The sequence below is a fragment of the Haliaeetus albicilla genome, chromosome 11, assembly GCF_947461875.1.
Source record: "Haliaeetus albicilla chromosome 11, bHalAlb1.1, whole genome shotgun sequence".
NCBI classification, from domain to species: domain Eukaryota; kingdom Metazoa; phylum Chordata; class Aves; order Accipitriformes; family Accipitridae; genus Haliaeetus; species Haliaeetus albicilla.
Genome location: NC_091493.1, coordinates 42,767,255 through 42,794,322, shown reverse-complemented (window position 1 = coordinate 42,794,322; position 27,068 = coordinate 42,767,255). Strand labels below are relative to the sequence as shown.

Sequence of the window (27,068 nt, the reverse complement as noted above, 5' to 3'; positions counted from 1 at the left end):
CACGCCGGGAGGCGGTTGCTAAGCAACAGATCGGTGGGTGCCACGGGACTGAGGCCTAGGCTAGGCCCGGAGAAAGGAAACGGGGAGAGGACGACGGGTTTATAATTTATAGGAGAGATTTATTTGAAGAAATATTACAACATATAAAAACTACATAAAGTATCAATTCCCACTTGTACAAAGCGGCCGATTATTTTCAATACAATGCGGCGTAAAAACAGGGAGCGGGGCCCCAGCATAGGGCCGGGACCGGGGGTCCCACAGGGCTCTGCCGGGGCTGGGGAAGGGGAAAGGAGGGGAGTCCCGGGGTGGTAGTGGAGTTCAACCATCACAGACAGCGGCAGAGGGCAGCCGGGAGACAGACACGAGCAGGGCCAGAGGGGGACAGGCCACGGCAGGTCCCCACAGGCCGGGAATTAAAAAAAAAAAAAAAAAAAAACAAACCAAAAAACAAAACAAAACAAAAAAAAATAACCCCCAAAAAACCAAACAAACAAACAAAAAAATAAAAGGGGTTTAAAATAAATCAGTGCATGTTTGGGTGTCCTGGTGCCGGAGGAGAGGCCGCGCGTCAGTCGGCAGTTTCCATGGTCTCCATCTTCTCCGGAGCGCTGGTCTCTGGGGAAGAGAGGAGGGGGTGACGATGCCATACCCCAACCCGCGGCACCCAGCCCTAAACCGGGACACCCCCCCGACCCCAAAGGAGGACTGAGGTCGGGGACCATCTTTCCGGATCCCTCCGCCCATGGCACACGGGTGGACGGCAGCGGCTGCCGGCGCGGCACTTACCCGCCGTGTCTTCTCTCAGCTTCGCCAACACACACGACTTGATCTCCAGCCCGATGGCTTTGGCTAGAGGAGGAGGCACTGCGTTACCGACCTGCGACAGAGGGAGGGTTACGCTGGACGCCGGCTCCGCCACGTCGCCGGTAAGGGGATGCCCGCCGGCGAGGGGTTTGCCAGCAACGAGCGGCCGGCACTCACCTGTCTGTGCTTGTCGAGGATGTTCCCGAAGAGGCGGTAAGTATCGGGGAAGCCCTGGGAGCGGGCACACTCCCTCACACTCACCACTCGGTGCTGCTCCGGGTGCAGCACCCGACCCTACGGCAGCAAATGAAACCAAGGGTTGGAACCGCGGCAGCCATTGGGCAACGCCTGCCCTTGCCGGCAGAGGGGACAGATCCGGCGGCGCTCACCTGCTTGCCCATGGGCTCGGGGTTGGTGACGGTGGTGCTGAAGAAGCCATCCCACTCCAGGCGCCCGTAGAGCCCAGCCCAGTGGTTGTGCCGGTTGCCGGTATGGGGCAGGCACCAGGGGATGAGGGTGTTGAATTGCCGGTCCGCGGGGTCGCAAGGCTTGCCTGGGAAGATGGAGGGGGTGAGGTGGGGGAGCGGACAAGCAGCCATGGTCGGTTTTGGGGAGCCAGCACCTACCTTCAGCACAGGAGCAGACCCCCCGCAGCGCCCCGGAGCTGCTGCGGCCATTTTTCTTCTCGTGGTGCGTGTACCGCAGCTTGCGCGTGGTTGTGCCGTCTGACAGCCGCACTTCGATGTTGGGCAGGTCACGCCAATCAGAACCGGGGGCCAAGGGGATGTGTCTCATCCGGGCTGCGACCAGGGCACTCATGTCCTGCCAACGACAAGCCCGCCGTCACCGTTGGTGGGGCAGGGGACACAAAGGGACACCGGCTACCCCAGGAGGCCCGGTCCTCTCTCCGGAGAAGGCTGGGGGAGAGGGACAGGTCCCGGCAGCTCCACCAGCCTCATCTTTGGGAAAGTTAACCAGGGAGGGCTTGGGGATGGTCCCTCTCACCCCACCTCACATCCAACCTGCCCTTGACCCCCATCTCGGTTTGGTTCTGGGGTATCCAAGTGCAGCCTGGCCCCTCATTGAGACCCTGGCATCCACACCTTGCAGATATGGTCCCTGAGGATGGGCTGATACTGGGAGCCCCGGATCTGCCGCTGGAACCAGGACTGGGGCTCGCCATTGTAGGAGATCTCCAAGGCGGAGGCACCGTTCCTGATCTCTGGAAGGTCGGACATGGTGTCCCGCACGGTGATGGTGCGGAAGGGGCCGGAATATGTCCTGGGAGGAAGGAGGGAGCCGTGAGCGGACAAAACCTCACCCTCACCAGCCCCAGTGCGGCGCCAAAGGCTCACCGGGTGATATTGCTAACGAACTTCTTGTCGTCCACCACGACGCTCAGCTGACAGGCACGGGGCGCGAACACGTGCAAGGGCTCGGGGAACATGGGCAGCTTCTCGCCGGGAGCTGCGGCAAGGACAATGGCTCTCCGCCGCGTCTGGGCCACGCCATACTGGCCAGCCTGGCAAGGAAAGGACAACTCCTGAAGGGGCTGGAGCATCCCCATCCAGTCAGTGCCCCTCGAAGATCTGGGAACAGCCCCCCAAGCCACCGAGGGAAGCCAAAGAGCAACGCAGCCAACTGCTCCTTAAGAGCGGGACGGTCCACGGCAGAGCCAGCTGAGAGGAGAAGGGCTTTCGCCCCGGTTAACTCTCTCTGGGTCACCCAACACCCTACCTGTAGGACCCCGAAGGTGCACTGGTAACCCATGCGGACAAGGCAGCGCAAGGTGAGCTTCAGCACCATGGAACGCTTGAAGGACACAAAGTTCCTGACGTTCTCCAGAAGGAAGAACCGCGGTCTGTAGTAGTCGCAGTAGCTGCGAGGAGGGAGAGGGACAAGGGAGCAAGGACAGAGCAACGTTTGAGGTGGGGGTCCGCACCCACGCCCCGGCACAGGTCCTCGACACCTCCCCTGCTCACCTGAGGAAGGAGACCACCAGGGAGTTCTTGAACTTGGAGTAGGTGCGGGAGTTGAAGCGGTTCATGCCGCTGAAGCCCTGGCACGGAGGACCACCGCACAGCATCTCCACATCCCCCTTCTGCGGCAGCTTCTGCCCCAGCGAGTTGGTCTTCTCACCAGACATGACCAGCTTCAGCAGGACGTTGCAATCCTCCGTGAAGACGGTAGTGCCAGGGTTGTTCAGCCGGAAAGCCTGGGCGGCCGGTTCCCACATCTCGATGGCCCAGAGCGTCTCCGACACGCCTGGGGAGACAAAACGGAGGATCTTGAGCCTGTGCGGAGGAGCAGAGCGCTGGCTCGCACTCCCTGATCCGGCACATGCCAAACACAACTGCCAGCTTGGAGGAACTGAGCAGCCAGCACCAATGCCCGTCTCCCCGCGGGCTCTGCTTGTCACCCCACTGCTGTCCCCTCTCTGCCGCTCACCTGCCTGGTGGAAGCCTTCGGACAGCCCTCCGCAGCCAGAGAAGACATCCAACGTCCTCAGCTTGGGGAGCTTCAGCTCGGCCGGCTCCTGCTCACTCTGCTCGCAGCTCACCGACGACTTCCCTTTGCCTTTGCCTGCGAACAGAGCCCCGCTCACATCAAAAGGCAAAGTCATTTCCTCCTCTTACTGCTTACAAGGCAAATTCTTCTCCCCCTCCTCCGCAGCAGTTAAAACGTCAGCTTCAAGCACCTTTCTGCCCCTTAATTGTTTCACCGCCACTGCCAGAATACGCCCTTGCTTTTGGAAGGCAAGCCTCTCGTCTTTTCCCTTTCCATCCAACAGCCTCTGGGCGCAGGCAGAGAGTTTCTGAGGGTCAGACGGGCGCAGCAATAACTCCCAGGGAAGCTCCCCATCTTGGGAGCAGGGTACAAAAGCCCAACGCTATGGAGCAGGAGCCCCTGGCAGAGGGTTGGCAAGTGAAAGGCTTCGAGATCTCTGAAGGATCATGTCCTGTCACCGCAAGGTTTATTTCAAAGAGACGAGGTGCCTTAAAACCACATTACTGCATCCTGCCAGAGCATCGGAGCAAGGAGGAGGGCACAGAAACATCTGGTCAGCGGCACGTCTTATCTCTGCTCGGCAGCACATAACGGCAGACGTGAACTGGTTCACCCACCCGAGACCTCTCCCCTCAAGCAGACTTACCTTTCCCTTTCCCCTTTCCCTTCCCTTTATTGCCAGAGCTCCGAGCATGGTTGGGAGGATCTTCAAAGCTCTTGGTTTTTGCATTGTAAGCCTGGGGAAGAGAAAGGGTTCAGGACGCTTGAACACAAAGAGCTTTTCTAGCTCAGGAACAGCCAAGGGATTGCCAACACCCAACTGGAGCTGCAAAACCAAAGGGCAGAAGGACACAGGCACAGCGCTGGGCCCCGCAAAGGGTCCATCACCTCCTTCTCCATTGCCTCAGGGAGCCGGGGAGGCCACCAGAGGGTCTGAATTTGGCCCCTTAGTTCCACAGGGAGCAACTGCTCCAGCCAGCTCCTGGTGACACTCAGATTAAAGCTTCCTTTGTATCCGAGACTTAGTCCCCAGGAGGTCGCAATGAGCTACAAATCCTCACTCCGCACGATGGCTCCTCTGGGCAAAACACACCCAGAGAGGCAGGACAGCCTGCACCGAGAGGCAGAGGTCAATGCGCCTGCTCTGCTCAGTCCCCAGGGACTTAACACACCCAGGGACACAGCCAGACCCCTCAAACCCCGGCTCCCTCACCTCCAAAAAGTAGAAGCGGTCAAGCCCACCAGCAGAGTAGTCCTGGATACTCTCCGTCAGGTCTTCCCCATACACCACCGTGCAACGGCCCTGCACGGCACGGAAGTCGACCGTCGTCTCCTCGTCACTCCAGTACAGGAGGTTGATGTCTGCATGGTAGCTGGCTTTCATGGACTTGTGCGTGTTTTCGGGTCTGCGGAGAAAAAACACTTGGATCAGGGAAATGTTTTCGGCAAGATCCTCATCCCGGTCCAGCCTCTGGCACTCACACCACTCCGTCTCCCCAGAGAGAGGGTTTGTTTCCTCTGGCTGCGCGTGTTTGCTGGCATGGGCTGGGCACAGTACCAAAGGGATGATTTGTTTCATACCAAAGGGAGTTTTTGGGGGGTTTTCTTAGAGGAGGGAGGGGGGAGTTGGCACCAGAGCTGATAAGTGAAATTAAAGGCAAAGAGATCTAGTGCAAGGAGAGCTGTTAGGCTTGAAACACATAGAGTCTGAGCGTCAGCACGTTCTTTTCCCGCTGCCAAGGCTCTTCGCACACATCCCTCTGTGGTGTGGGGGAGATGACTAAGAGCCTGCAAATGTTTGGGTAAACACCCACACCCTGGGACGGCGCTGGCAGTGCGGCTCAGCAGCGGGTCTGAGCCCAGACCGCCGTGGCGGTAAGCCCCTTCGACTGCACCGACCAACCACGCCATGGTGCTCGAGACACCTGGCTCCGGTGTGACCTTGAGCTGATGGTGCAGAGCTTTTCCCAGCACCCGAGATCTCGGGCGAGCCCTGCAGCCCACTCGGGGGGCGGGGGGGGGAGTGGCCTGCACCCCTGTAACGCAGACCCCAGCAGCACTGTTCACCTGTAAAACTTGCAGATACGCAGCTTGATGTCGGCCTCGTTCGGTTTGCCATTGCTGCGGATGTTGCAGAAGATCTCTTTGATGCGGCCCACGCGGTAAGGGTCGGGGGCATCCAGGTTGCTGCCCTTGATGTACTCGGAGTACTTGCGGTAGTGCTCTGGGTGCAGCTCCTCATCCACCGCCTCCTTTTTGGGGCGCTTGGCTGGGCTGGCGGGTTTCATGCTGGGGAGAAGGGGAGGGAAGGAGGTTAGGCTATCCCTTTCCCCCCCAAAAAACGTAGCAACGCAGAGCATCCTCCTCCCACATCGCTGCCTAGCCTGCCTGGTCTCTGTGGCGTAGGGTGGCAATGTGCGCACCAAGCCACTGCGGCAGCACCGGCACCGAACCTCCTGCTCCGCAGCACAGACATTTTACAGCCAGACCATCACATAACCGTGCACAGCTGCAAACCAAGATGCCTACACGTTGCTGCCCCAAAGAGGTTTGCCATTTCTCCTCCCATAATTACAGGCAGCAGGCAGGGTCTTGTTTCATCTTTCATCTACCCAGGCTCGCTCTTTTGAAGAAAAAGCGACGCACAAAAGGATTCTGATTCAGCTGCCAAAACACGAGAGCTCAGCGATCAGGATTGTCTGAGCGGAGAAAAGTTGCTCTGTTTAATCACAGGAGGTGAAATTGGGGTTAGAAGCACCTTTATTTTTAAACCAAGCTTTTGGAAATTAGAGTGATAAGTGCTTTGTTTACAGGTGGAATTCACTATCCGGAGACTACGTCCTCTGCTACCAAAAGCTTGACCAAAGAGCATCCCGAGAAGTGCTTACAGCCCCCTGCAAGCACCAACCTGAAGGAAAAGGCTTCCGGCAGGAGGTATACGCCATCTCCCACCCTGTACTGCACTCCATTCTTGGTGGCCATGGCGTAGAACATCTTCCCATCCCCTTCATCCAGGGGCTCAGCCACTTTGGGTATCTCCTTGTGCCTCACCTCGTCCAGGCGTGTGCAGCTCATGCAGAACCTGTGGGAAAGGGGGATGGCAGAGTGCGGTGATGGGGACCCTGCCAAGGCTGGCTGCAGTGCTGCCAGGAGCTGAGAGGCTCCTGCTGTCCATTTTAGGCAGAGCAGATCCCGAGAGCCACTGCCCTGCGCACGCTCACTTGTATTTGTTGTCTTCCGTGGGCTGAGTTTTCGGTGGGGACTCGAATCGAGCGTACTCCTGGTCATACCACATCTGATAAAAGTAAGTTCTTCCGTCGTCTTCCACCATCTTGATCTCCATGTCCAGCCCGCCCTGCTAGGAGAGAGGTGTTCACAGGAATCGGTGCTGCTGCCCACGCCGCACCTGGTCCGGGCCAGCCGGGGTTTGCAGGGCTGTCACCCACCTCCATGGACCAGTTCTCCGAGGGCGCCTTGTAGATCACTTTGACTTTGCCATGGATGTAGGAGAGCTGCATGTCCTCACACTCGTCCACCAAGAAGAGCTCCAGGGGGTCAGAGGTGGCCCCCAGGACAGTGTCTGAGCCGGGGCAGAACCAGTGTGCGTGGAACATCTGGCCACTGCTGTCCTCCCACATGGCTGTCACCCTGAGGGGGAGGAGCCAGGGTTATGGGGCACCATAAGAAAGGGCTGAGCTGCTCCAAGCCTTGCCAGAGCTGAAGAGTCCTCAAACAGCAGCATGGCCAAGCAATTAGGGTTCTCTAATTGGGAACATCAGCTGTCCCCACACACGTCCACCCCAGCAGGAGCAGACTCGTCCCCTTCAGCACCATGGCACCAACCTGGCGAGGTAGAGGGGCTTGGTGGGATCATCAGGGCTGACGGAGACACAATCTCCCACCTCCAGGGTCTCCGAGTCAATGCAGACCCTCTGGTAGTAGTCCTTCTTCCCATCGCTCTGCAGAAGCGGGGAGAAAGCGGAGAGCACTGTTAAATCCCCACACCGGCAAGCGACACAGCCCCCTTCGCAGCCTGAGCACCCATCCCAGCAGGAGGGGTGTGGGGTCCTGCCCAGCCTCACCTTGATGGGCTCCCCCACCCAGGAGATACGGCTCTTGTTCTGCTTCTTCTTCCTGCCCTGCAGCATCTTCTTAGGTGATGGCATCTCAGGGATGTTGTCATCTACCTCCTCGTCCTCATCAGCTTCCCGGACGGCCAGGTTGGGACACCTGGGGACACAGGGACTGTCACTGCAGCAGGGCATGGTGCGGGGACCACATCCCCTCTTCTCCAGAGGCGGAGAGGACTTAGAGGAGGCATGGCTGCCCGTGGGAGACGCACCTCCTCTGCAAACAAGCCTGCTTACTCCGTCCGCTGCCCCCAAACTTCACCATGTTCTGGCAAGCTTTGCACTTCCCACACTCAGGCTGCTGGCAAACCTAGACCAGGGAGAGGCGACAGGCTGAGCACCAGCAGACACAGTGGAGGGACAGGGAACAAGGGGAGCTTGGTGGCCTCTGGAAATAGGTCCCCTGCCCCAAGGGAGCAACCCCAGAAGGGGCCATTCAGGCAGGATGGAGAGGATGGGAGGGGATCGGGTCAGTTCGGCTCCACGCCAGACCCCAATTACCTCACAGACACCGCAGCGCCGGCGCTTCATGGCATTCTCCTTGTCATCTTCCTTCTCGTCCTTCTCGATCTGCTCCGAGAAGAAGGTGTCGAAGATGAGGTACACCAGCTTGGTGGTGGTGGCTTTGGTGGGACCCTTGTCCTTGTCTATTTTGGTGGGGTGCCGGATGGCCTGCCGCCTGACAGCTCGCCTGCAACCAAGGTGAGAGCGGTGAGAGGGAGCTCTGTGCCTTGTTCCGCTGACAGCTACAGCCACAACAAACAGCCCGGCACCCAAGGAGGGTCCCCAGGGAACACAGCTCTCCCAGCAGCCCAGGACCACGGCAGGATCCCCTAACAGGCACTCAGGTACATGCTGTGGCTGGCATGGGGTCCTGAAGGGATGCTACAGCAGGACAAAGAGCAAAGCCAGGCTCTGGGGACCCAAGCCAGAGCCTTTACTCCCTTGGGGCAGCACTAGGTAGAGGGTTTTCCCAGTTTTGGGAGGATTTCTACCCCAATCTCCCAGTGCTTCTCATGCCACTGAGCCTAAATCCTCGCGTCATCCCAGCTGGAAACAAGCAGAAGGGTTTTCCTGGAAGGATACCCTGTGCAAAGTCGATGGGGAACCAACCCAACGGGCTCCTCCTGGGATATTGCAAAGCCAAATGCCCCCCAAAGACAGCATCTACGCAGGGCTCACCTCTTCCCCAGGGTGACTCCAGCCAACTTGATCAAGTCCCTCATGCAGGGCGTGATGAGGACGGGGGGTTCGTCGCTGTCCCCGGCTTCATCGTAGCTTTCCACCTGCTCCACCACGAACTGGGCATGTCGCAGGAGCGAGTCCTCTGTGAAGCGGTTGAAGTTCAGCCCCGCAGGAGGTACAGTGGTCTGCGAGGAGGGGTTGGTTAGGGAAAGGGTGGCAGAGCAACACCCACCCCCGCACGCCGCCGCCGCCCTCGGATTTTCACCTCAATTTTGTTGAGCAGATCCTCGTAGCTGACGTCGCGGTTGTTCTGCAGGAACTCAACAACGATTTTACTCATGTAGATCTTCTCTTGCATGAGGGCGAAGATGGGAGCGTACTCCTCGCTGGGCTCCATCAGGATGTAATCCGCGAAGGCTGCGGCAGAGAGATCACGGCAGGCAATTAAATACCAGGGAATTTAGCAGTATTTAAGGATGAGCTAGGACTGCAGCAAGCAGGTCCTGGGGAGGGGGAAGACCAGCCCATCCACGCTGCTACAGCACCAAGACCTAAGCGTGCGGGGAAACTCTACCACGAGCCAGGACCCACGGTCACTCAGCTATCACCACCAAAGCGAGGGGGGAGTGGGGACTTGAGGTGGGGCACACTATCCACGCACTAGCCTTTTATTTTTGCTGTTACCTAATTAGAAAGCAAAGACAATCCAGGGTTTTTTTCTGTCACTACAAACTCCATTTGCTGATGCACAGGAGAGTTAAGTCCTCCTCTGATATCACCAGGATATTGGAAGGGTTCCTTGCAGAAATGGTGAATGGAAAAAGCTTTTAAACCCCCAAATATCAGCTTCTTCCCCCAATTCGGCTAGAGAGTGAAAAAGCCAGCTGTGACACAGAGCCAAGGGCTGGCCAGGACTGGGTGTTCCTCCAAGACCTTTCTCAACACAAACCTGTCCAAAAAGCCCAGAGTGTAGAGTAAGAAAGGAACAGAGCCCTGCGACAGGGGCCAAGAGGTCAAGAGCAAAGAGAAAACTCCCTCCAAGAGCGACCCTGACCCACTCCTGCATTGCATTGGTGGCTTCCCACGGAGGAGGGACCAGAGGACGGATCCTGCCTGGGAAGGGCTGCCGGGGAGATACCCCCCTCCAGCCACCTTGCTCATCCCAGCGCCGATAGCCTCATGCAGGGTGCTGCTGGCAGCTGCAAGCTCAGCAGGAGGTTTTACATGCATTTAATGCAAGCCTGGGTGCTGCTGAGCTAAATAAACCCAAACCCAAGCTTCGGCATGGTCCTCCACCTTGCCACGTGCTTGTTGGTGCAAGTTCCCGGCAGCAGCAAAGTCCACGAACCCCGATAAAGCTCCTTCACCAGCCAGACAGGCAGCAGAGACTTAAATCCCAAGCCAGGCTTGCTCCCCGAATCCAACCTCCCCCATCCTCGCTCACCCACCTGTGGTGAAGCCGATCAAAGCCTTCTCCCCTCCATCGAACCCCGTGATCCACCAGGCGTTTATGGGTCCCAACTTCTTGGCTCTCACCCCACCTGAAAGCGAGAAAACACAAATTTCAGTCCTCAGTGCCCAAAAAACCCAAGCAGCTGCGGATGACAAATTGCCACCCAGATCCGACTTAATTTTGCACACGGTGTTGAGCTGAAATTTAAGGTGACAAACCAACGTCCCCACAGCCCTCGAGGCTCCTCCAGATCAAACTCACCATCCAAACAAGGGTTATCGTCGTAGATGGGCTTCACAGCACCACTGAAATACAGCTCGATGTTCCTCTCGATCAGGCCGGTGTCAAAGGGGCACAAGTGACCTCGCTTGTCATAGACGCTGGCAAGGGACAGAGGTTATAGGTTGATGTGTTGTCCCATGGGGTTTGCAAATTCAGCAGGTTTTTATAGCCTGCTTTCCCCACATCTCACCTAAAAGAGGTGACTTTGTGCTGCGGCAGGTCCTCGTAGCTCTCAAAGCCATCTTCGTTAGCGTCAAAGAGGGACAAACGCTCATCCGTCAGCATTTCTGGCTCCTCCAGCTGAACGAGGGAGAGACGAGGACATTTAACGAGCGTTCCCATTAGCACGACAGCTCTCCCCAGACCCAGAGAAGGAGCATTAAATCCCTTACGGCATCATCAGGATCTCCTTGGAAGAATTTGAGGTCAGGATCATCGAGGTACTGTCTGCAGTCGACGCACTTGGGAGGAGTGGTCTGCAAAACAGGGGAGACGGTGACAGCTTTTCTCTGCCCCCCATGAGCTTCAGCCTATGATCAGGCTCAAAGCTCCTTCCACAAATGGTCCCGTTCGTTAGCACAACCCTCGTTTTTAAAGCACCCAGGCAGCAAAACAGTGGCTGCTGCCCTTGCTCCAAAAGCAGCCCAAGCTCATAAAGGCTGTGTTGCTCCCCACCTTGCTGGGGGGGTTGATTTTTGGAAGCTGCATGGGCTGGAAATGGCTTTATCTTTCCCTTAGGGAAGTCCAGCTGCTCTTTGGAAGAGTTAAAACAATAATAAAGAAAAAACCAAAACCAAAATGCTGCGATGGAAGAAAAGGAACTTACTTTAGCAGGTGTTGTAGTTTTAACCTGAGTAATTTCATCTTTTATCTCCAACCTGGGTGTAAAAAAATACAAAGGGATGAAGACACAGAGAAGCGTAATGTCGACATCCTCCCAACACTAACGAGGCCATGGCAGAGGGAAATGGGCACTGACAGGCACCAGCCCAAAGCAGGGAACACTCTCCTTCCTCCTTACCCTTCTTTGGTTTCGATTTTAATCCTTTTCTCATCTTGTTCCTTGAGGGAGAAACGAAGGAGTGTAAGGGGAGGCTGGAGAGCACGACGCCCTCCAGGACAACACATGCTCAACCCCAGCATGGTGGCTGCCTGGCAAAGCAACTGGCAAAGACCTTGGCTGCCAACGGTGCCGGCACACACCTTCTCCTCCAGCTCCTCTTCCTCCTTCTCCACGTTCATCGCCTCCTGCTTCACTTCCCCGTTCACCTCCTCCGATTTCCGTTTGTTGGACCTGACGGTTTTTAAACGCAATGGATCAATCTGGCGCTCCGACGCCATGAGGGTTTGGAGGGTAATGAGGGGCTCTCCCGGCACCGGCAGGAGCGGGGCTCCCCAGGGAAGCGCCCAGCAGGTCCCCAAGGCCAGTCTTATTGGGAACCACAAGTTTTGGGATTGAACCCGTCAGCCCCGGATGGCAGAGAGAGGAAGAAGAGGGCGAAGGCTCCTGGGGGACACGGTAAAGGAGGTGCAGGTCCCAGCCCTGCCACTGTACTGACCCTTTGGAGAACATGCTCAGGATGGTCGGCTGCCGGCCGGAGCTCCGAGTGACCCGGGAACTAGCGGGAGACTCTGTTAGGAAGATGACGAAGGATTGCGTTAACGATGGGGACCCGCTGCCCTTCCCCTCCTGCAACAGCCCACGGGGCTGGAACCACTGTGGGTGACAGCACCCCTCTCCCCGCACCCCACCATCCCGGAGCAAGGCAAGGAGACCCCAAGACCTTTCCTGGGGGGATCTCTGCTCACAATCCCTCCAGGAATCATCATATTCCCGCTTAGTATTTAACGGTAATGAATTATTTACTTTAAGCACGTTGGAAAAGAAGACAGAAAACCAAGTTGCGCCCGCTGTCGCCATTACTTTTGCTCTCCCCGTTGGATCGGCTCCTCCTGGCCTTGCGTGCCCGCGGCGTGGGGACCAACGAAGAGGAGGAAGAAGAGGCGGCTGCTTCCTCCATCTCCATCGCGCTGTCTTCTTCCCCATCGGGTCCTGCTCGCTCCGAGTCCTCGTCGCTCCCGTAGGCGCCGTTTTTGGAGCACCCGTTCGATGCCTGCAGCAGCGGTGCCACGTCCCCATTCTCCGCCGAGAGCTCTTGGTGCAGCAGGGCTTTCACCTTGGCCAGGTACCTCTCCTGGGAGGGAAGAGCGTCAGTTAAACCGCCCGGCTCCGGTGAGCCGTGCCGCTAAGGAGCCGGCACAACCCAACCCGCCAGCTCACCGAAACCCAGGGTCTCACCTCTGACAGCTCCTCGCAGCGGAGTTTGGCTTCCAGCTCGCTCAACTGGTTCTGGACATCGGCTTGGAGGAAGCCGTGGATGAGGCTCAGCTTCTCCTTGACGCACTCCTGCAGGGACGGAGGGGACGGCATGGGGCGGGCGGCGGTGACACTCCCCTCGGGGCTCGGCAGAGCGGCATCTCTGTAGGCGGTTGGGCTGAGCCGAACCGCCGGTCACTCCGAATCCGGGCGCCGCTCACCCAGCTCACCAGGACCCTCCTGATATGAGGTGACGGCGGTTTCCATATGACAACAGACAGCGCCAACACCAGGACTACGACCTCATCAGGTCCAGGGAACTGGGCCAGCAAGGGAGACACGGGGGTCTCACTCGGCCAGCCTGCCACACCGTCCCCCCCGACCCTACCCCGTGGGGCTCCAGAAACCCCCCATCCTGGCAACGTCACGACAGCACAGAAACAAGAGGCTCAGGAGCACCGATGAATCGCAGTGCCCTGCTCAGCACCAGAGTCACTTCCCCGCTGAGCATCCAGGAGCTGGCTCCGGAGCCCCGCCAACTCCCACCGCTGTAAGCCGGAGCATCCCGAGCCTGATGGCAGCACCCAATGCGGGACCGGCAGTGACAGCGCAGGATGGCGGGCACCCAAATTGGAGCCGAGGGCAGGTGGAAGTGCGGCTCCTGGTGATCCAGGGACACTCACCTTCTCGCTCAGGCTGTCTTCATCCCTCTCCAAGTCCTGCAGCCTGCAAGAGAAGAGCGTTGGGGGTCCGACCACGCTCCACCAACAGGCGACGAGGTTATGGGGGGACACACTGATGGGCAGCGGCAACCGGGACAGACCCCAAAATCGCCTCGACAGCTCTAAAAACGGCACCTGGCAAAGGAGCGGCACCGGCTGCAACCGCAAAGTGGGGCCAAACTCCCTTGGAGTAAGAGGGATGCTCGGCTCCCAGGCAGGGAATAAAGGGGGGCTGGCAAAGGGATGCCGGTGCCTAAGGGACCCCCCAAGGTAGCAGCGGGGGCTCGTTGCCCACCTGTGCCCTACCCTGGCATGGAAATGGCAAAAAACCACGGGGGAGAAGCCACGTGTTGTCTTCCCACGGCGCTGGCGGCACAAAGCGGCAACGGAGGGTGGGGGGAAGCGGCTGGCGCTGCCCCTGCGCGGCGGGGACAGCCCCCAGCCCCGCAGCGAGGAGATGGCGAGGAGGAAACCCTGTCCCCGCCGGGGGATCGGCATGACCCCAACGCTCCCCCCCCTGGTTCACCACGGCTCTCCCGCCAAAAATGGGGAGCCCGTCTGCCGAACCAGGGCCACGCAGCCGCCCCCCAGGAAAGCTTCTCTTTGCCAGGACACGGGACAGGACCTCTCCGGTGCCACCGGCATGTCCGGCACCGGCTCCGTTCGCTCCCATCTCACCTCCAGCTGCCCGCTTTTTTGGCTTCCTGCCCCCACACTACCGCCAATTCCTTCGAGCCGGGGCCAGCGGGGAGGGCGAGGGGTCCCCACCGCCACCCCCCCAAAAAAACAGGAGGGCGATAAATCCTGTCCCGTCATCGGCACCTGGGTTTGAAGACGGCCATGCAGCCGGAGCTCCGGCAAAGACCAACGGCGGACGGGAAAAGGTCGGGGCGCGCCAAGGCTGTGCCGCGCGGCCGCCGCACCGGAAGAGGGGTAGCCGAACCGGAGAACAGCTCGGCAGCAGCCGGCGAGCGCGGGCCCCCCCCTTCCCGCCGGCCAGGGGATGCCGGGAGGCGAGCGGAAGGGACAATAGCCGGCGGGGAATACGGCGCAGGAAACGCCAACCCTCCATGTGCCCTCCCCGCTGCCGGCGGCGGCGGGGCGAGAGCCGGCGGGGGGGGGGACGCGGGGATGGTGCCGGATCCCTCCGGAGCAAGGAGTGGGATTGGCTTGAAACCCCCCCACGCTGAGGGAAGGAAAGGTCCCCCCGCTGCACCCCGCTTCCGCTCCCCCAGGAAGGGATTTCTGTGCCCCCCACCCCGGAGAAAGGTGGGGGGCCACCCAGCGTGTCCACCCACCCCGGCCGGGTGCATCCTCGCTCCCTGTCCTGAGCGGCAACGTGGGGACAAAGCCGTGCGGGGGCAAGGCTGGGCGTCCCCACTGCCACGTGGGGCCCGGCTGTGGGGCAGGAGCAACCTGACGGCCCCCCCTGGCGAAACCCCCCCCCCACAGCTGGGTGTCAGGGCTGTCCTGTGGGGCAAAGGGGGCTGCGGGGGGGTGGTGGGACCCCAGTGCGGTGCACGGCTGAGCTGTGGTCGGGCTTGGTGGGTGCTGGGGGTGTCGGGGGGACCATGGAGCACAGTGCTGGGGGGTGGTGGGAGCATGGGGGGGGTGTCAGGGTGGCGCTGGGGGGGTCCATGCGATGCACGGAGGACCAGTGCACTGTACTGGGGGTGTCAGGGCAGTGCTGGGGGGTCAGCACACTGCCCGGGGGGGTCCATGACACTGCACAGAGGGGTCGGTGCAATGTTGGTGGGTCAGCACAAGGCATGGGGAAGGGGGGGGCTGTGCAGCGGAGGGCTGGGGGGGTCAGTGCACTGCACGGGGGGGTGTGGGGGGGGCGTCAGCGCAGTGCCGAGGGTCAGCGCAGCGCACAGGGGCGTCAGAGCTGTGTGGTGGGTCGCAGCACACGGCTGGGCATCGACGCGGTGGGGGGGCGTGCAGCGCAACACACGGGGGGGGGCTGCGCATGGCATTGCAAAGAGTTGGGGGGGGTGCAGCACAACGCTGGGCTCCCCACACCACAGGGGATGTAAAACTGGGGGGGGGGCGGGGTTCGGGGCAATCCTGCGGTGTGCTGGGGGCTGTCAGGGCAGCACCGGGCTCCCCACTCTGCAGGGGGGGGTCAAGGCAGTGCAATATTGGGGGGTGCCAGTGCAATGCAATGCTGGGGGGGGGGTGTGTCAAGCATGGCAATATTGGGGGGTGCCAGCGCAGTGTAACGCTGGGGGGGGAGGGATCAGGGCAGTCCCAGGGGGGGTGTCAGTGCAGTGTAGTGCTGGGGGGGTCCAGGGTAATGCAGTGCAGTGCCGGGGGGGTGTCAGGGCAGTCCTGGGGGGGGTGTCAGGGCAGTGTAGTGCTGGGGGGGTCCAGGGCAATGCAGTGCAGTGCCGGGGGGGTGTCAGCGCAGTGCAGTGTAATGCAGTGCAATGTTGGGGGGCTGTCAGTTCAGTGCCGAGGTGGGGGGGGGGTCAATGCAGGGCAATACAGTGCAATGCTGGGGGGTGTCAAGGTGGTCCCGGGGGGGGCAGATCAGGGCACGGCAGTGTCAGGTAACTGTCAGGGCAATGCTGGGGGGGTCAGGGTGGTCCCGGAGGGGGGGTGTCAGATCAGGGCACTGCAGCGCCAGGTAACTGTCACACGGCAACACCGGGGGGGTCAGGGCAGTCCTGGGGGGGTGTCAGGGTGGTCCCGGGTGGGGGGGGCGGTTGTCAAGGTGGTCCCGGAGGGGGGGTGTCAGATCAGGGCACTGCAGCGCCGGGTAACTGTCAGGGCAATACCGGGGGGTCAGGGCAGTCCCGGGGGGGTGTCAAGGCTGTGCCGGGGAGGGGGGGTGTCCCGGAGGGGGGGTGGGTGTCAGCTCAGGGCCCCGCAGTGCCGGGGGGCTGCCAGGGCAACACCGGGGGGGTCAGGGCAACACCGGGGGGGCTGTCACGGCGGACCCGGGGTGGGGTGGGGTGGTGTCAGATCAGGGCCCCGCAGTGCCGGGGGGCTGTCAGGGCAACACCGGGGGGCTGTCAGCGCCGCGCCGGGGGGGGGGGGGTTACGGTGCGGTGCCGGGGGTCAGGGCTGGGCACCGGCGGAGCGGGGGGGGGAGTTTGCGTGGGTGGCTGCCGGGGCCGGGGACTCACCGTCGGCGCAGCTCGGCGGGCAGCGGGGCCGGGGGCAGCGGGGCGGCCCGGGCCGGCATCGGGGCGGCGGCGGCGGCGGCGGCGGGAGCGGCGGGACCGGGCGGCGGATTCGCGCGGAAACCAACGGCGGGGGCGGGGCGGCGCCGGGCGAGACCATGACGGCGGCGGGGAGGGGGGGGGGAAGGGGAGGGCGGGAGAGACCATTCCGCGTGGTTGAAGGAGGGGGGGGAGGAGGAGGAGGAGGAGGAGGAAGGCGGGGGACAGACCATTCCGGAGGGACGGAGTGGGGGGTAGGGGGGGAGAGGGGGTCGGGCAGAGCGGGGGAGGGGGGGGGGACACCAGCACCTCCACCCCCCCCACACACGCACACCTCGCACCGGGCCGAGGCGGGGGTTGCGGGCCCGGGCCGGCGGGGCGGTACCTGTCCGGGGGAGGCCGGAGCGGGGCGGCCCGGGGAGACGCGGCCCGGAGGGGCCGGGCCGGGCCGGGCCGGGCCGGGCGGGAGGGGCCGCCTCAGGGGGGGACCGTACCACTGCGGGGTTTCGGGGGGGTGGGGGGATGGGGCGTGTGCGGGACCGTACCACTGAGGGGAAGGGGGGAGGGAGACGGGAAGTACCACTGGGGGACGGGGAAGGGGGAGGCGGGCCGTACCACTGGGGGAGGGGGGGGGACACGGGCCATAGCACTGCAGGGATGGGGCGCTATCCCAGCCGGTATGGGCTGTACCACTGTGGGGAAGGGGGGGAACGGGCTGTACCACGGGGGGGACACACATGCAATAGCACAGTGGGGATGGGGGCGACACACACGACACAGGCTGTACCATGGCAGGGACGGCGGGGGGGACGGGTTGCCCAGCCAGGCGCAGCCCCAGGGCTGCTCTACGCCACCCAGTGACCCCCCCCCCCCGGGTGGGCCCCGGCCACGGGGCAGCAGAACCCAGCGGGGGCCACGCGGGACCCACCGCCCCTCGCGCAGCCCCGTGTTCCCCCCACGCCTCGGCGAGGCGCCTCAAAGACCACCGGGGCCAGATCAGCCCCTCGCCGGGCAGCTCGACCCCCAAACCCCTTCTTCTGGCCCCAAAACAGCCAACGGCCCCCCGGCCCCGTCTCCCGCCTGCTTGTAATGAATCACGGCAGCCGCGGCCCTTCCCGTTCCCGCGGGATTCCCCCGTCCATCCCCATCCCCGCCGGGAGCTGCCCTCGGCATCCCCGGTGCGGGCAGGGGGGCTCCGCCGACCGGGTGGGGGTCCCCGTGCCCGGTGGCAGGCAGCCGGGGCGATGGGGAAACGGTGGAATTTCCCCATCTCCCACGGAGGCGGTCTGGGATCGTGAGCGGGGGCCCTGGAGCTGCGGGGGCGGCCGAAACGCCACGGGTGACTGCCGGGGTGCCCACAGGGTGCCGTGACGGGGACCCGTCCCGACGGCGGCGGGGGAAAGGAAACGAAACGCCCCCCTCTCATTTCCTCTGCACCCTCCGAGGGAGGAAACGAGCCCGAATTGGGGCATCAAAGGTTTCGGCACCGGCGCCTTCGTGCCGAGCCCCAGCCGGCACCGGGGAGCGCAAAGCACCGGGTCGAGGCGGCTGCAAAAGCAGGGAGGGGGTCTGCAGGGCCGTGGCGGGGAACACGTGTCCCCTCACTTCCCCCTGGCACGGCCCAGGGCTTCCCCAAAATGCCGCCGCCGCCGCCGTGGTGGAGAAGCCGCTGCAGTCGAGGCCAGAGCCGTGCGAGACGGAGACGAGGAAGCGCCCGCCTGGCCCGACGCTGCGGCATCGCCCGTCCTCAGCGTGCAAGGAGGCGGCGAAAGCCGGGGCGAGGGCGAAGGTCCGCGGCCCCCGGCACCCCCCCGGGTGCTGGCAACCCGGGACGTGGGGCAAAGCACCCGACTCCGTTCCCGGAGCGGGGAGGGGGATGCTCAGCCGCGCTCTCTGAGGTTCCCGGTGGTAAAAGCCGCCGAGCGTTGAACGTCCCCCGTGTGTGTGTGTGTCCCCCAGCCCCATCCCCTCCATCCCTCCCCAAAGGCGCACCAGAGAGCTGGAGCGGTGGGGGGGGGCTCGGTGGTCCCCGTCCCAGCCCAGGAAGGAGGCAGAGGCAGGTGGAGAAGCGCCGTTTTAATACAACCGTCGCCCCTGGGAGGGTGGGGGGGGTGTCACTGGGGATGGGGGGGGGCTCCTGGGGAGGGGGGTGTCACAGGGATGGGGTGGGGTCCCGGCGGAACCGGCCGCAATGGGGCCCCTCCCTTCTCCGCGCGCCAGCACGCGGCAGGACCGCGGAGCGGGGTGGGGGGACGCGGGGGTCCCCGTACGCGTCGTCGTCCCCCCACGGCGAGCGCCCCAGACCCGGCTTTCCTGGCAAAGCCCCCCACCCCCCCGCCGCCACCACCGCCAGCTCCTGCCCCCGGCTGGAGCAGCGGTCAGAGCCACCCACGGTGCCGGGGAGCAGCCGGGGGCAGAGGATTTGCCACTGGCGCCAGGGGTGCCGCAGGGAGCCGGGTGCCGGGGAGGGGCCCCGGGACCCGTCCGACAGGTCCCGCGGGGGCCCCGGGGCTCGGGCAGGGCGTGGGAAGAGCAACACGCGTGCCCGTGCCCGCGCACACGGCCGGCGCGCACACGCCGGTCACCGGCAATCCTGGCCGGAGAGTCGGGCATCGCCGCCCGTCGGCAACCGGGGATGCCGGGAGGGATGCTCGGGGGGTCGGGGCGGGGGATGCCCGGCGGGATGCCCAGGGTGGGAGGGGGATGCCCGGGATGAAGGTGCAGTTGTCCATCCGTACCTGAAAAAATGCCCACCCCGAGCCCGCTCCTCCCTTCGTACCATTGCCCCGGCCGTGGGGCGGCCGCGGGGCGGCCGGGACCCCCTAGACGGAGGTGGTACAGTCACGGGTAATAGGCGAGGTGGGTAACTCGTATTTTGGGGTGCAGCGGTCCAGCGAGCTGGAGGTGCGGAGCGGGAGCCCGCAACGGCCGGCGGGCTGGTCCCGGCGCCCGGCCCCGCAGCAGCAGAGCACCCGCAGGAACTCCCGGCGCATGTCCCTGCTCCGTAGCGTGTAGATGATGGGGTTGGCGGCCGAGTTGAGCGTGGCGAAGGCAAAAAAATAGTTCGCCTTATAGAGGATCCGGCACGCCCGGACGGGGCAGGAGGCGTCCATGAGGAGGATGATGAAGGCCGGTAGCCAGCAGACGATGAAGGCGCCCAGGACGATGGTGACCGTCTTGAGCAAGGCCAGGGTCTGGGCGGTGGCGATCTCGGCGTGGCTGGAGCGCACGATGCAGTAGATGCGGCTGTAGAGCCCCACGATGGTGAGGAGGATGAGGGTGAAGATGGTGATGACGAAGAGGACATAACGTTTGGAGTAGAGGGGCAGGACGGTGGAGCAATCCCGCAGGTCACTCATGCAGTTCCAACCCATGATGGGGAGGCTGCCGATGGCGGCGGCGATCACCCAACAAGCCCCGATGAGCAGCACCATCCGACAGTTCTTGTCGCTGCTGTAGACCTTGACCTTGGTGATGGCCACGTGGCGCTCGATAGCGATGGCCAACAAGCTGAAGACGGAGGCGGCCAACGTGGCGAAGGCCGTGCCTTCCCGTACGAACCACTGCACCGGCGTCAGGTTGAAGGTGGTGGCTCCGGAGAGCAAGATGTTGGCCATGAAGGCCAACCCGGCCAAGAGATCGGAGAAAGCCAAGTTCCCGATGAAGATGTACATGGCCGAGTGAAACTTCTTGTTGCGGCAAACGGAGATGAGGACCAGCAGGTTCTCCAGCACGATGAAGCAGCACAACACGACGATGAGGATGGAGACCACCCAACGGGAGGTGGTGGGGGAGCTTTCCGAGCCCTCCTTGGTGTAGTTATAGTGCTCCCGGATCTTCTCCGTGTTGAAGTATTCCTTGTAGATGCTCCCCATGGTTCCTCGCCGGCCGCGGCGCCGCTCGCCGCCCGTCCCGCCGACCTCAGCGCTGCCGGGACATGGTGCCGGCAATCCGGGGCTGCGGAGACCTGCGGGGCAGAAGAAACGGGGTGGGAACGGCACCGAGGTCCCCCAACCGCAGCGAGCCGGAGCAGGGGGGGTGCACATCTGGGCCCGCATCAGGTTTGGCAAGGAGAGAGGCGTGAGATCCTGCCACACAGCGTCTGCACCGGCACGGCAGAAATGACTCAAAAAGGAAATCCTGATGACGGGGGATAAGAGATGCACCTTCGAGCTGCCCGGGGTGCAAAGTGCAGCTAGTGGGACCATCCTGCCACCGCCACGGAGACACAGGGGTGGCTGGAGGTGACACCCCGGGGTGAGCACAATCCCGGTGCAAAGAGGCCGGGGTGGGAGTGGGACGGACACGGGGACCCTCCCTGGGGATGGGGATGGGGGCTGCTGTGGGGTGAAGCCCCAGGTGTCTTCCCCCGGGGGGATGGAAGCGCCGTGGCTGAGGGGGGCAGGACACCCCCGCACCCGCCCTGGTGAGGGATGGGGACCCGGTACTGACCCCCCTTGGTTGGGGGGGTGGGCTGGTACTGCCTCACCCTCCAGTTAGGGTGTGGGGGACCGTGCCCCCTCCCAGTTAAGGACAGGGGACACGGTAGTGTCCCCCTTCCCCTCATTGGTGGGGGGGACCTGGTACTGTCCCCCGCCTCAGGGTGGGGGGACACCTGGCACCTTGATTAGGGAGGGGGTCCCTGCATCTGCCCAGTTAGGATGGGGCACCCAGTACCATTGCCCCCCCCCGCAGTTAGGATGGGACACCCGGTACCGTGTCCCCCCCTCCCCATTTAGGGACGGGACACCCGGTACGTCGGTGTCCGCCCCCCCCCGCCAAGTTAGAGCCAGGACTCCCAGTACCGTCCGCCCTTTCCCCAGTTAGGGACGGGACCCCCAGTACCGCGTCCCCCTCCAAAGTCAGGGACGGGGGTCACGGTTAGACCCCCCTCCCCAATCTCCCGGTGCCGGGACCCCCGTGGGGAGCCGGTGGGTCCGGGACCGAGGTCCTGGGGGGGGAGGAAATGGAAAAAGGGGTGATGGGGAGGGACCCCCGCTCCCCCCCCCCCGCACCTCCAGCCGCTGCCCGCTCCGTCCCGGTGCCGGTGCCGGTGCCGGTGCCGCCGAGCGCTGCCCCCGCCGCCGCCCGGGCTCTTGCGCAGCCGCGCCCGGTGCCGGGGCACCGCCCCTCGCTCCCGCCGTCCCGGGACCCCCCCCGGCTTCTACCCTCCTCCTCCTCCTCTTCTCCCCGGTCGCCGGTCCCGGGAGGAGCCGGCAGAGCCGCGGCCGCCGGCGCGGAGCATCCGCCGCTTCCCCTTCCCGGCGCCCGCCCGCCCGCCCCGCCGCCCCCGGCCCCCGCTGCTGCCGCCCGGGCGGGGCCAGGGACCGGGGAGGGGAGAGGAGGGGACGGGGGGGGGGCCCCGAGGGGAAGGGGGCACCGGGGACCCCCGGGATCCTGAGGCGGGAACCGCGCGGGGGTCCTCAACCGGGATTCTGCACCGGGACCCCACGCTGGGAGCCCGAACCGGGATCGGGAACCGGGATCCTGAACCGGGATCCCGTACCGGGATCCTGCACTGGGATCCTGCGCTGGGATCCTGAACGGGGATTCTGTACCGGGACCCCACGCTGGGATCCTCTACCGGGATCCAGAACGGGGATTCTGTACCGGGACCCCACGCTGGGATCCCGAACCGGGATCCTGCACTGGGATCCTGTACTGGGATCCTGAACGGGGATTCTGTACCGGGACCCCATGCTGGGATCCTCTACCGGGATCCTGAACGGGGATTCTGTACTGGGATCCTGAACTGGGATTCTGTACTGGGACCCCACGCTGGGATCCTCTACCGGGATCCTGAACGGGGATTCTGTACTGGGATCCTGAACTGGGATTCTGTACCGGGACCCCACGCTGGGATCCCGAACCGGGATCCTGCACTGGGATTCTGTACTGGGATCCTGAACCGGGATTCTGTACCGGGACCCCACGCTGGGAGCCCGAACCGGGATCCTGCACTGGGATTCTGTACTGGGATCCTGAACCGGGATTCTGTACCAGGACCCCACACTGGGATCCTCTTCCGGGATCCTGCACTGGGATTCTGTACTGGGATCCTGAACCGGGATTCTGTACGAGGACCCCACACTGGGATCCCGAACCAGGACCCTGCCCTGGGATTCTCTACCGGCACCTCACACTGGGATCCCAAACTGGAATCCTGCACTGGGATCCTCTACTGAGATCCTGAACTGGGATTCCTGCACCACGACCCCACACTAGAATCCCGCAACGGGATCCTGAACTGGGATTCTGTACCGGGACCCCACACTGGGATCCTCTACCAAAATCTTGAACTGGGATTCTGTACTGGGACCCCACACTGGGATCCCAAACTGGGATCCTGCCCTGGGATCCTCTACCGGGACCTCACACTGGGATCCCAAACCAGGATCCTACATTGGGATACTCTACCAAGATCCTGAACTGGGATTCTGTACCGGGACCCCACACTGGGATCCTGAACCAGGATCCTGCACTGGAATCCTCTACCAAGATCCCGAACTGGGATTCTATACTGGGACACCACACTGGGATCCTCTACCGAGATCCTGAACTGGGATTCTGTACTGGGACCAAACACTGGGATTCCGAACCGGGATCCTGCACTGGAATCCTCTACCAAGATCCTGAACTGGGATTCTGTACTGGGACCCCACGCCGGGATTCCGAACCAGGATCCTGCACTGGAATCCTCTACCAAGATCCTGAACTGGGATTCTGTACTGGGACCCCACATTGGGATCCCAAACCGGGATCCTGAACTGGGATTCTGTACCGGGACCCCACACAGAGATCCTGAACCAGGATCCTGCTCTGGGAGCCTGCACTGGGATCCTCTACTGGGATCCTATACCAGGACCCCACACTGGGATCCTGAACCAGGATCCTGCCCCAGTACCCCACACTGGGATCCTGCCTGGACATCCTGCCCGGACATCCTGCCCCGGGATCCTGCCCCAGGATCCTACACGGGGATCCTGCCCCAGGAACCGCACCAGGATCCCAAACTGGGATCCTGCCCCGGGATCCTGCAGGGGATCCTGCACTGCAATCCTGTACCAGGACCCCACACTGGGATCCTGTACCGGGAACTGCCCTGGCATCCCGCCCCGGGATCCTGCTCCAGAATCCCATGCTGGGATCTTGCACTAGGATCCTGCCCCAGGACTCTGCCTCAGGATCCTGCACTGGGGTCCTGTACTGGGATCCCGCCCCGGGACCCTTCTGGGACCACCCTGGGACCCCACACCGGGATCCTCCACCAGGACCCCCCTCGCGACCCGAGGATCCAGGGTGGGGGGTCCCAGGCAGGACCAGGGTCTGGGGGGTCCCATGCCCAGAGTAGCTGGGGGGGGGCCCAGGCTCAGAGTATCTGGGGGGGATCCCGGGCAGGATCAGGGTCTGAGGGGGGGGGTCCCAGACCGGATCCGTCCCCTCGCCCACCAGGCAGGCGTGAACATCCCGGGCAGGGGGCGTTTGGGGGGCCTGGGAGCTCCCCGGCCATAGATGCAGGGGGAGGGGTCGCGGAGGGACACACAGGGTCCCTTGTTCCCAAAATATCCCCAGCTCCGACCCTGGGGGCCACTCGGCCACCGCAGAGCAAATTGGATCAGGCCCGGGCAGCCGGTGCTTAGCGCCGGGTTTAAATAGCCGCGGAGGCGGTGGCCAGATGGTGCCGGGCAGGATCCGGCCTCGCAGGGTGGGGGACCCGCCGTGCCCCCCCTGCTCCGGCACACGCACGTGGGGACACGCGTGTGCGGGTGGGCGCTCACGCGCAGGGGAGAAGATGCGTGGCGTGGCGTGGCGTGGCACAGCGTGGCCTCCTGGCCGACCACCGCCACCAAACCGCCCCGGCGCGGGACCCCCGAGACTTCAGGGACCCCCCGAGCCACGCGGTGCCAGCCTCGTCCCGGCTGAGGCGGCTGCTCGGCGCCGCGACGGGCATGGAGTGTTTACCGAGCCGTGGCCGGCGGCAGCCGCCGCTGGACCCCTGGCAGTGCCGAATGCTCCAAATTCCTCCGTAGCTGGGGGTCGCGGCTCGGTGGGGGCAGGAGACGGGGTGCAGCTGGCAGCACCCCAACACCAAGAGGGCACCACGAGCATGAACCGGGATTCAGTGGGGCACCAGCGAGCGCACGGCAGTGCCGCGGTGCGCGGCTGAGGGCACCAGCACACCGGGACACCCAGGTCGGTGCCGGCGAGGGGACATGGATGCTGGCACCCCGGTTGTGCACCCGTGTGGGTGCCAGTGAGGGCACATGGGTGCCGGCACTCCGGTTGTGCACCTGGGTCGGTGCTGCTGAGGGCACACGGGTGTTGGCACCCCCTTGCACACCCGGGTGGCTGCCAGCGAGGGCACACGGGTGCCAGCACCCCATTGCACACCCGTGTGGGTGCCGGCAAAGGCACACGGGTGCCAGCACCCCGTTGCACACCCAGATGGGTGCCGGCAAAGGCACACGGGTGCCAGCACCCCGTTGCACACCCGTGCGTGTGCCAGCGAGGGCACACGGGTGCTCACCCGAGGGCACAGCCTCTCCGGCAGCCCGCGGTGCCCAGGGACGGTCCCCAGGGCAGCACCGGCGATGCCACCCACGGGCTGGCGGGCGCTCACCGCAGCCGTTAGGTGTTGCACAAGGTGGGGGGGGGGGGGCCGAGGGGTGCCAACGGCGCCGCTCCCCCGGGGGCCCCGCCAGCTGCGGGCCAGATGTTGGCGAGGCTGAAACAGCTGGGCCGGATCTGAGCACCCGCTTTCCGCTGCCGGCGCAGCGGGACGGCCTGGCTGCCGGCGAGCGGGACAATGGCCGGCGGCCGAGGGACGGTCACCGTCACCCGTGGTGGGATCGTCACCCAAGACCCCCGGTCACGGAGGGTCCGGTCCCCTGAGCCCCCCCAGGGTGTCATCCGTGGGACACCCACCCCGCTTCGTCACTGTGGGACACCCTGCTTCGTCACCGTGGGACGGACGAGGGTGCGAGCACCGCCACCCTTGGGGACACACCGGGGTGGGGGGGTGTGTGTCCCCTCTCCGGGTGGGGTGTCGTCGTCCCCCGAGTGGGGTCCCTCTGTGGGTGCCCCCCGCCCTTTCCCCTGGGGCTGGGATGGGGAGGGGACGGTGGGAAGGGGACACGCGTGGAGGGAAAGCCCCGGGGAGGCGGGGGGGGGGGGGGTCGGGGCAGGGTGCCGGGGGGGGGAATCAGCCTCTTACCGGTTGTTTTCCCGGTCCCGGTGCCGGTGCCGGTGCGGCTGCCGGTACCGGCAGCGCAGAGCTCCTGCCCGCCGACCGGTTGCAACATGTGCGGGGGAGCGGGGGCGGGCGGGGGGGGGGAACGGGGACGGAGAGGAGGAGGGGGGGGCGGTCCCGGACCGTTCCCCCGCCCTCCGTGGAGGGGCGAGGCCACTCGTGTCCCCCACCCCCGCGACCCACCCGGACGCCTGGGTCCCTCGGTTTTTTTGGGGGGGGGCATGTCTGGGTCCTCTGTGTCCTGAGGGGGGGGAGACCCCAAAATTAGGGCGGGGGGGTCCTGGTTCCCCCCCCCGCCGCCCCACGGGGAAGTGGGTTGGTGGCTTTTTGTCACAGAGTCGTGTGACATCAGTGACGGAAAGAGACATGTCAGGGGGGATCCCCAGCCACCCACCCCTTCTTCCCACCCCCCCAAAAAAAACAGGGGGACCCCCCCTCCCGGTGCTGTGGGTTCCCACCGGCGCTGGCCCCAGAACCGAAAACACCGGAGTAGGGAGAGGGGGCTTGGGGTGCAGGATTGGGCCCCAAATCCCAACCGGAGGATGGTGCCGGATCCTTCACCCCACTTTTGGGAAGCGTTTTGGGGGTGTCACATCCTGTGTCCCGTCCCATCCCGTCCCCCCCCGATGCTGACGCTTCGGCAAACGGATTTTCGCGCCTGGAAAAGCTTCCAGGACTTTCCACGGCTCGGCTGGGGGCCAGCGAGGAACTGGGGAGGGGGCGGAGGATCTGACCAAGGAGAACGGGGTGGGGCTGGGAAGGGGAGACCCCCCCAAATATTGAGCAATTTGTGCCCCCAAACAGCCCCCGGGCGCTGGGAGAGGGGTGGGGGGTCTCACGGGCCCCCCCTGCCCCGGCATCGAGAGGCCGCCAGCGAGGGGCCGGGGAAGGGATTTAATTAGAACCAGACGGCGGGATGGAGGGGGGGGGAAGGGGATGGGCGGGCAGCGGGGGCCCCCCCAACTCCAGCCCTCCCACCCCCGGACCCCCGGGATGGCTGCGCACGGCTCAGCCGCCGTGATTTGGCCGGCAGAGCCCACCCGCCTCCGGGCTGGGGCCGGATCCTGGCTCGCCAAAAAGGGGATCGGGGGGAGAAGCGTTCCCAGATGGTTGTGGCGGGGGGTCCTGCTTCCCCAGTCCAGCCCCCCCATCCCGGCTCCGCACCATCGGCCAAGCATGGAGTTGACCGCTGGTGATCGGAGCTCGGGATCCGACCGGGATAAACGCCGCGGTGGGATCCCCCCTGG

General features: G+C 63.8%; 2 protein-coding genes across 7 annotated transcripts; both read right to left on the bottom strand.

Moving 5' to 3' along the window:
* Positions 1–98: 98 nt before the first annotated feature.
* On the bottom strand, positions 99–16,819 carry DNMT1 (DNA methyltransferase 1). 5 transcript variants are annotated; one of them, XM_069797488.1, is made up of 34 exons: positions 16,536–16,819; positions 13,366–13,408; positions 12,665–12,772; positions 12,290–12,560; positions 11,925–11,997; positions 11,569–11,659; positions 11,387–11,427; positions 11,192–11,243; positions 10,758–10,841; positions 10,556–10,665; positions 10,345–10,463; positions 10,079–10,171; positions 8,896–9,047; positions 8,628–8,815; positions 7,947–8,136; positions 7,658–7,755; positions 7,398–7,545; positions 7,159–7,274; positions 6,762–6,963; positions 6,537–6,673; positions 6,224–6,397; positions 5,383–5,604; positions 4,529–4,721; positions 3,962–4,052; positions 3,256–3,390; positions 2,790–3,072; positions 2,545–2,686; positions 2,163–2,329; positions 1,911–2,088; positions 1,434–1,629; positions 1,197–1,360; positions 985–1,101; positions 790–880; positions 99–618 (listed from the first exon to the last, which is right to left on the bottom strand). In XM_069797488.1, exons 1-34 carry the CDS (start codon positions 16,802–16,804, stop codon positions 572–574), a joined length of 4,785 nt encoding a protein of 1,594 aa, XP_069653589.1. In that variant the 5' UTR covers positions 16,805–16,819; the 3' UTR covers positions 99–571. The 5 variants fall into 5 exon arrangements, with proteins under 5 accessions (XP_069653589.1, XP_069653590.1, XP_069653588.1 ...); XM_069797489.1 differs by having other exon boundaries at positions 6,537–6,670; XM_069797487.1 differs by lacking the exon at positions 16,536–16,819 and adding an exon at positions 14,227–14,458 and having other exon boundaries at positions 790–852.
* Positions 16,820–18,636: 1,817 nt separating this feature from the next.
* On the bottom strand, positions 18,637–25,897 carry S1PR2 (sphingosine-1-phosphate receptor 2). 2 transcript variants are annotated; one of them, XM_069797475.1, is made up of 2 exons: positions 25,786–25,897; positions 18,637–20,538 (listed from the first exon to the last, which is right to left on the bottom strand). In XM_069797475.1, the coding sequence occupies exons 1-2, from the start codon at positions 25,871–25,873 to the stop codon at positions 19,394–19,396; spliced, it is 1,233 nt and encodes a 410-aa protein (XP_069653576.1). In that variant the 5' UTR covers positions 25,874–25,897; the 3' UTR covers positions 18,637–19,393. The 2 variants fall into 2 exon arrangements, with proteins under 2 accessions (XP_069653576.1, XP_069653578.1); XM_069797477.1 differs by lacking the exon at positions 25,786–25,897 and adding an exon at positions 21,587–21,733.
* Between the last annotated feature and the right edge of the window lie 1,171 nt (positions 25,898–27,068).

Excerpts from the sequence above, each read along its gene's own strand:
- DNMT1 (XM_069797488.1), bottom strand. The coding sequence starts at position 16,804 with ATGGTCTGTCCCCCGCCTTCCTCCTCCTCCTCCTCCTCCTCCCCCCCC. Across the intron at positions 7,275-7,397 it reads GGGTGGGGGAGCCCATCAAG|AGCGATGGGAAGAAGGACTA; the intron begins GTGAGGCTGGGC and ends CCGCTTCTGCAG. Across the intron at positions 3,391-3,961 it reads GGGAAAGGGGAAAGGGAAAG|GCAAAGGCAAAGGGAAGTCG; the intron begins GTAAGTCTGCTT and ends CTCTGTTCGCAG.
- S1PR2 (XM_069797475.1), bottom strand. The coding sequence starts at position 25,873 with ATGTTGCAACCGGTCGGCGGGCAGGAGCTCTGCGCTGCCGGTACCGGC. Across the intron at positions 20,539-25,785 it reads CGGGACCGGGAAAACAACCG|GTCTCCGCAGCCCCGGATTG; the intron begins GTAAGAGGCTGA and ends TCTGCCCCGCAG.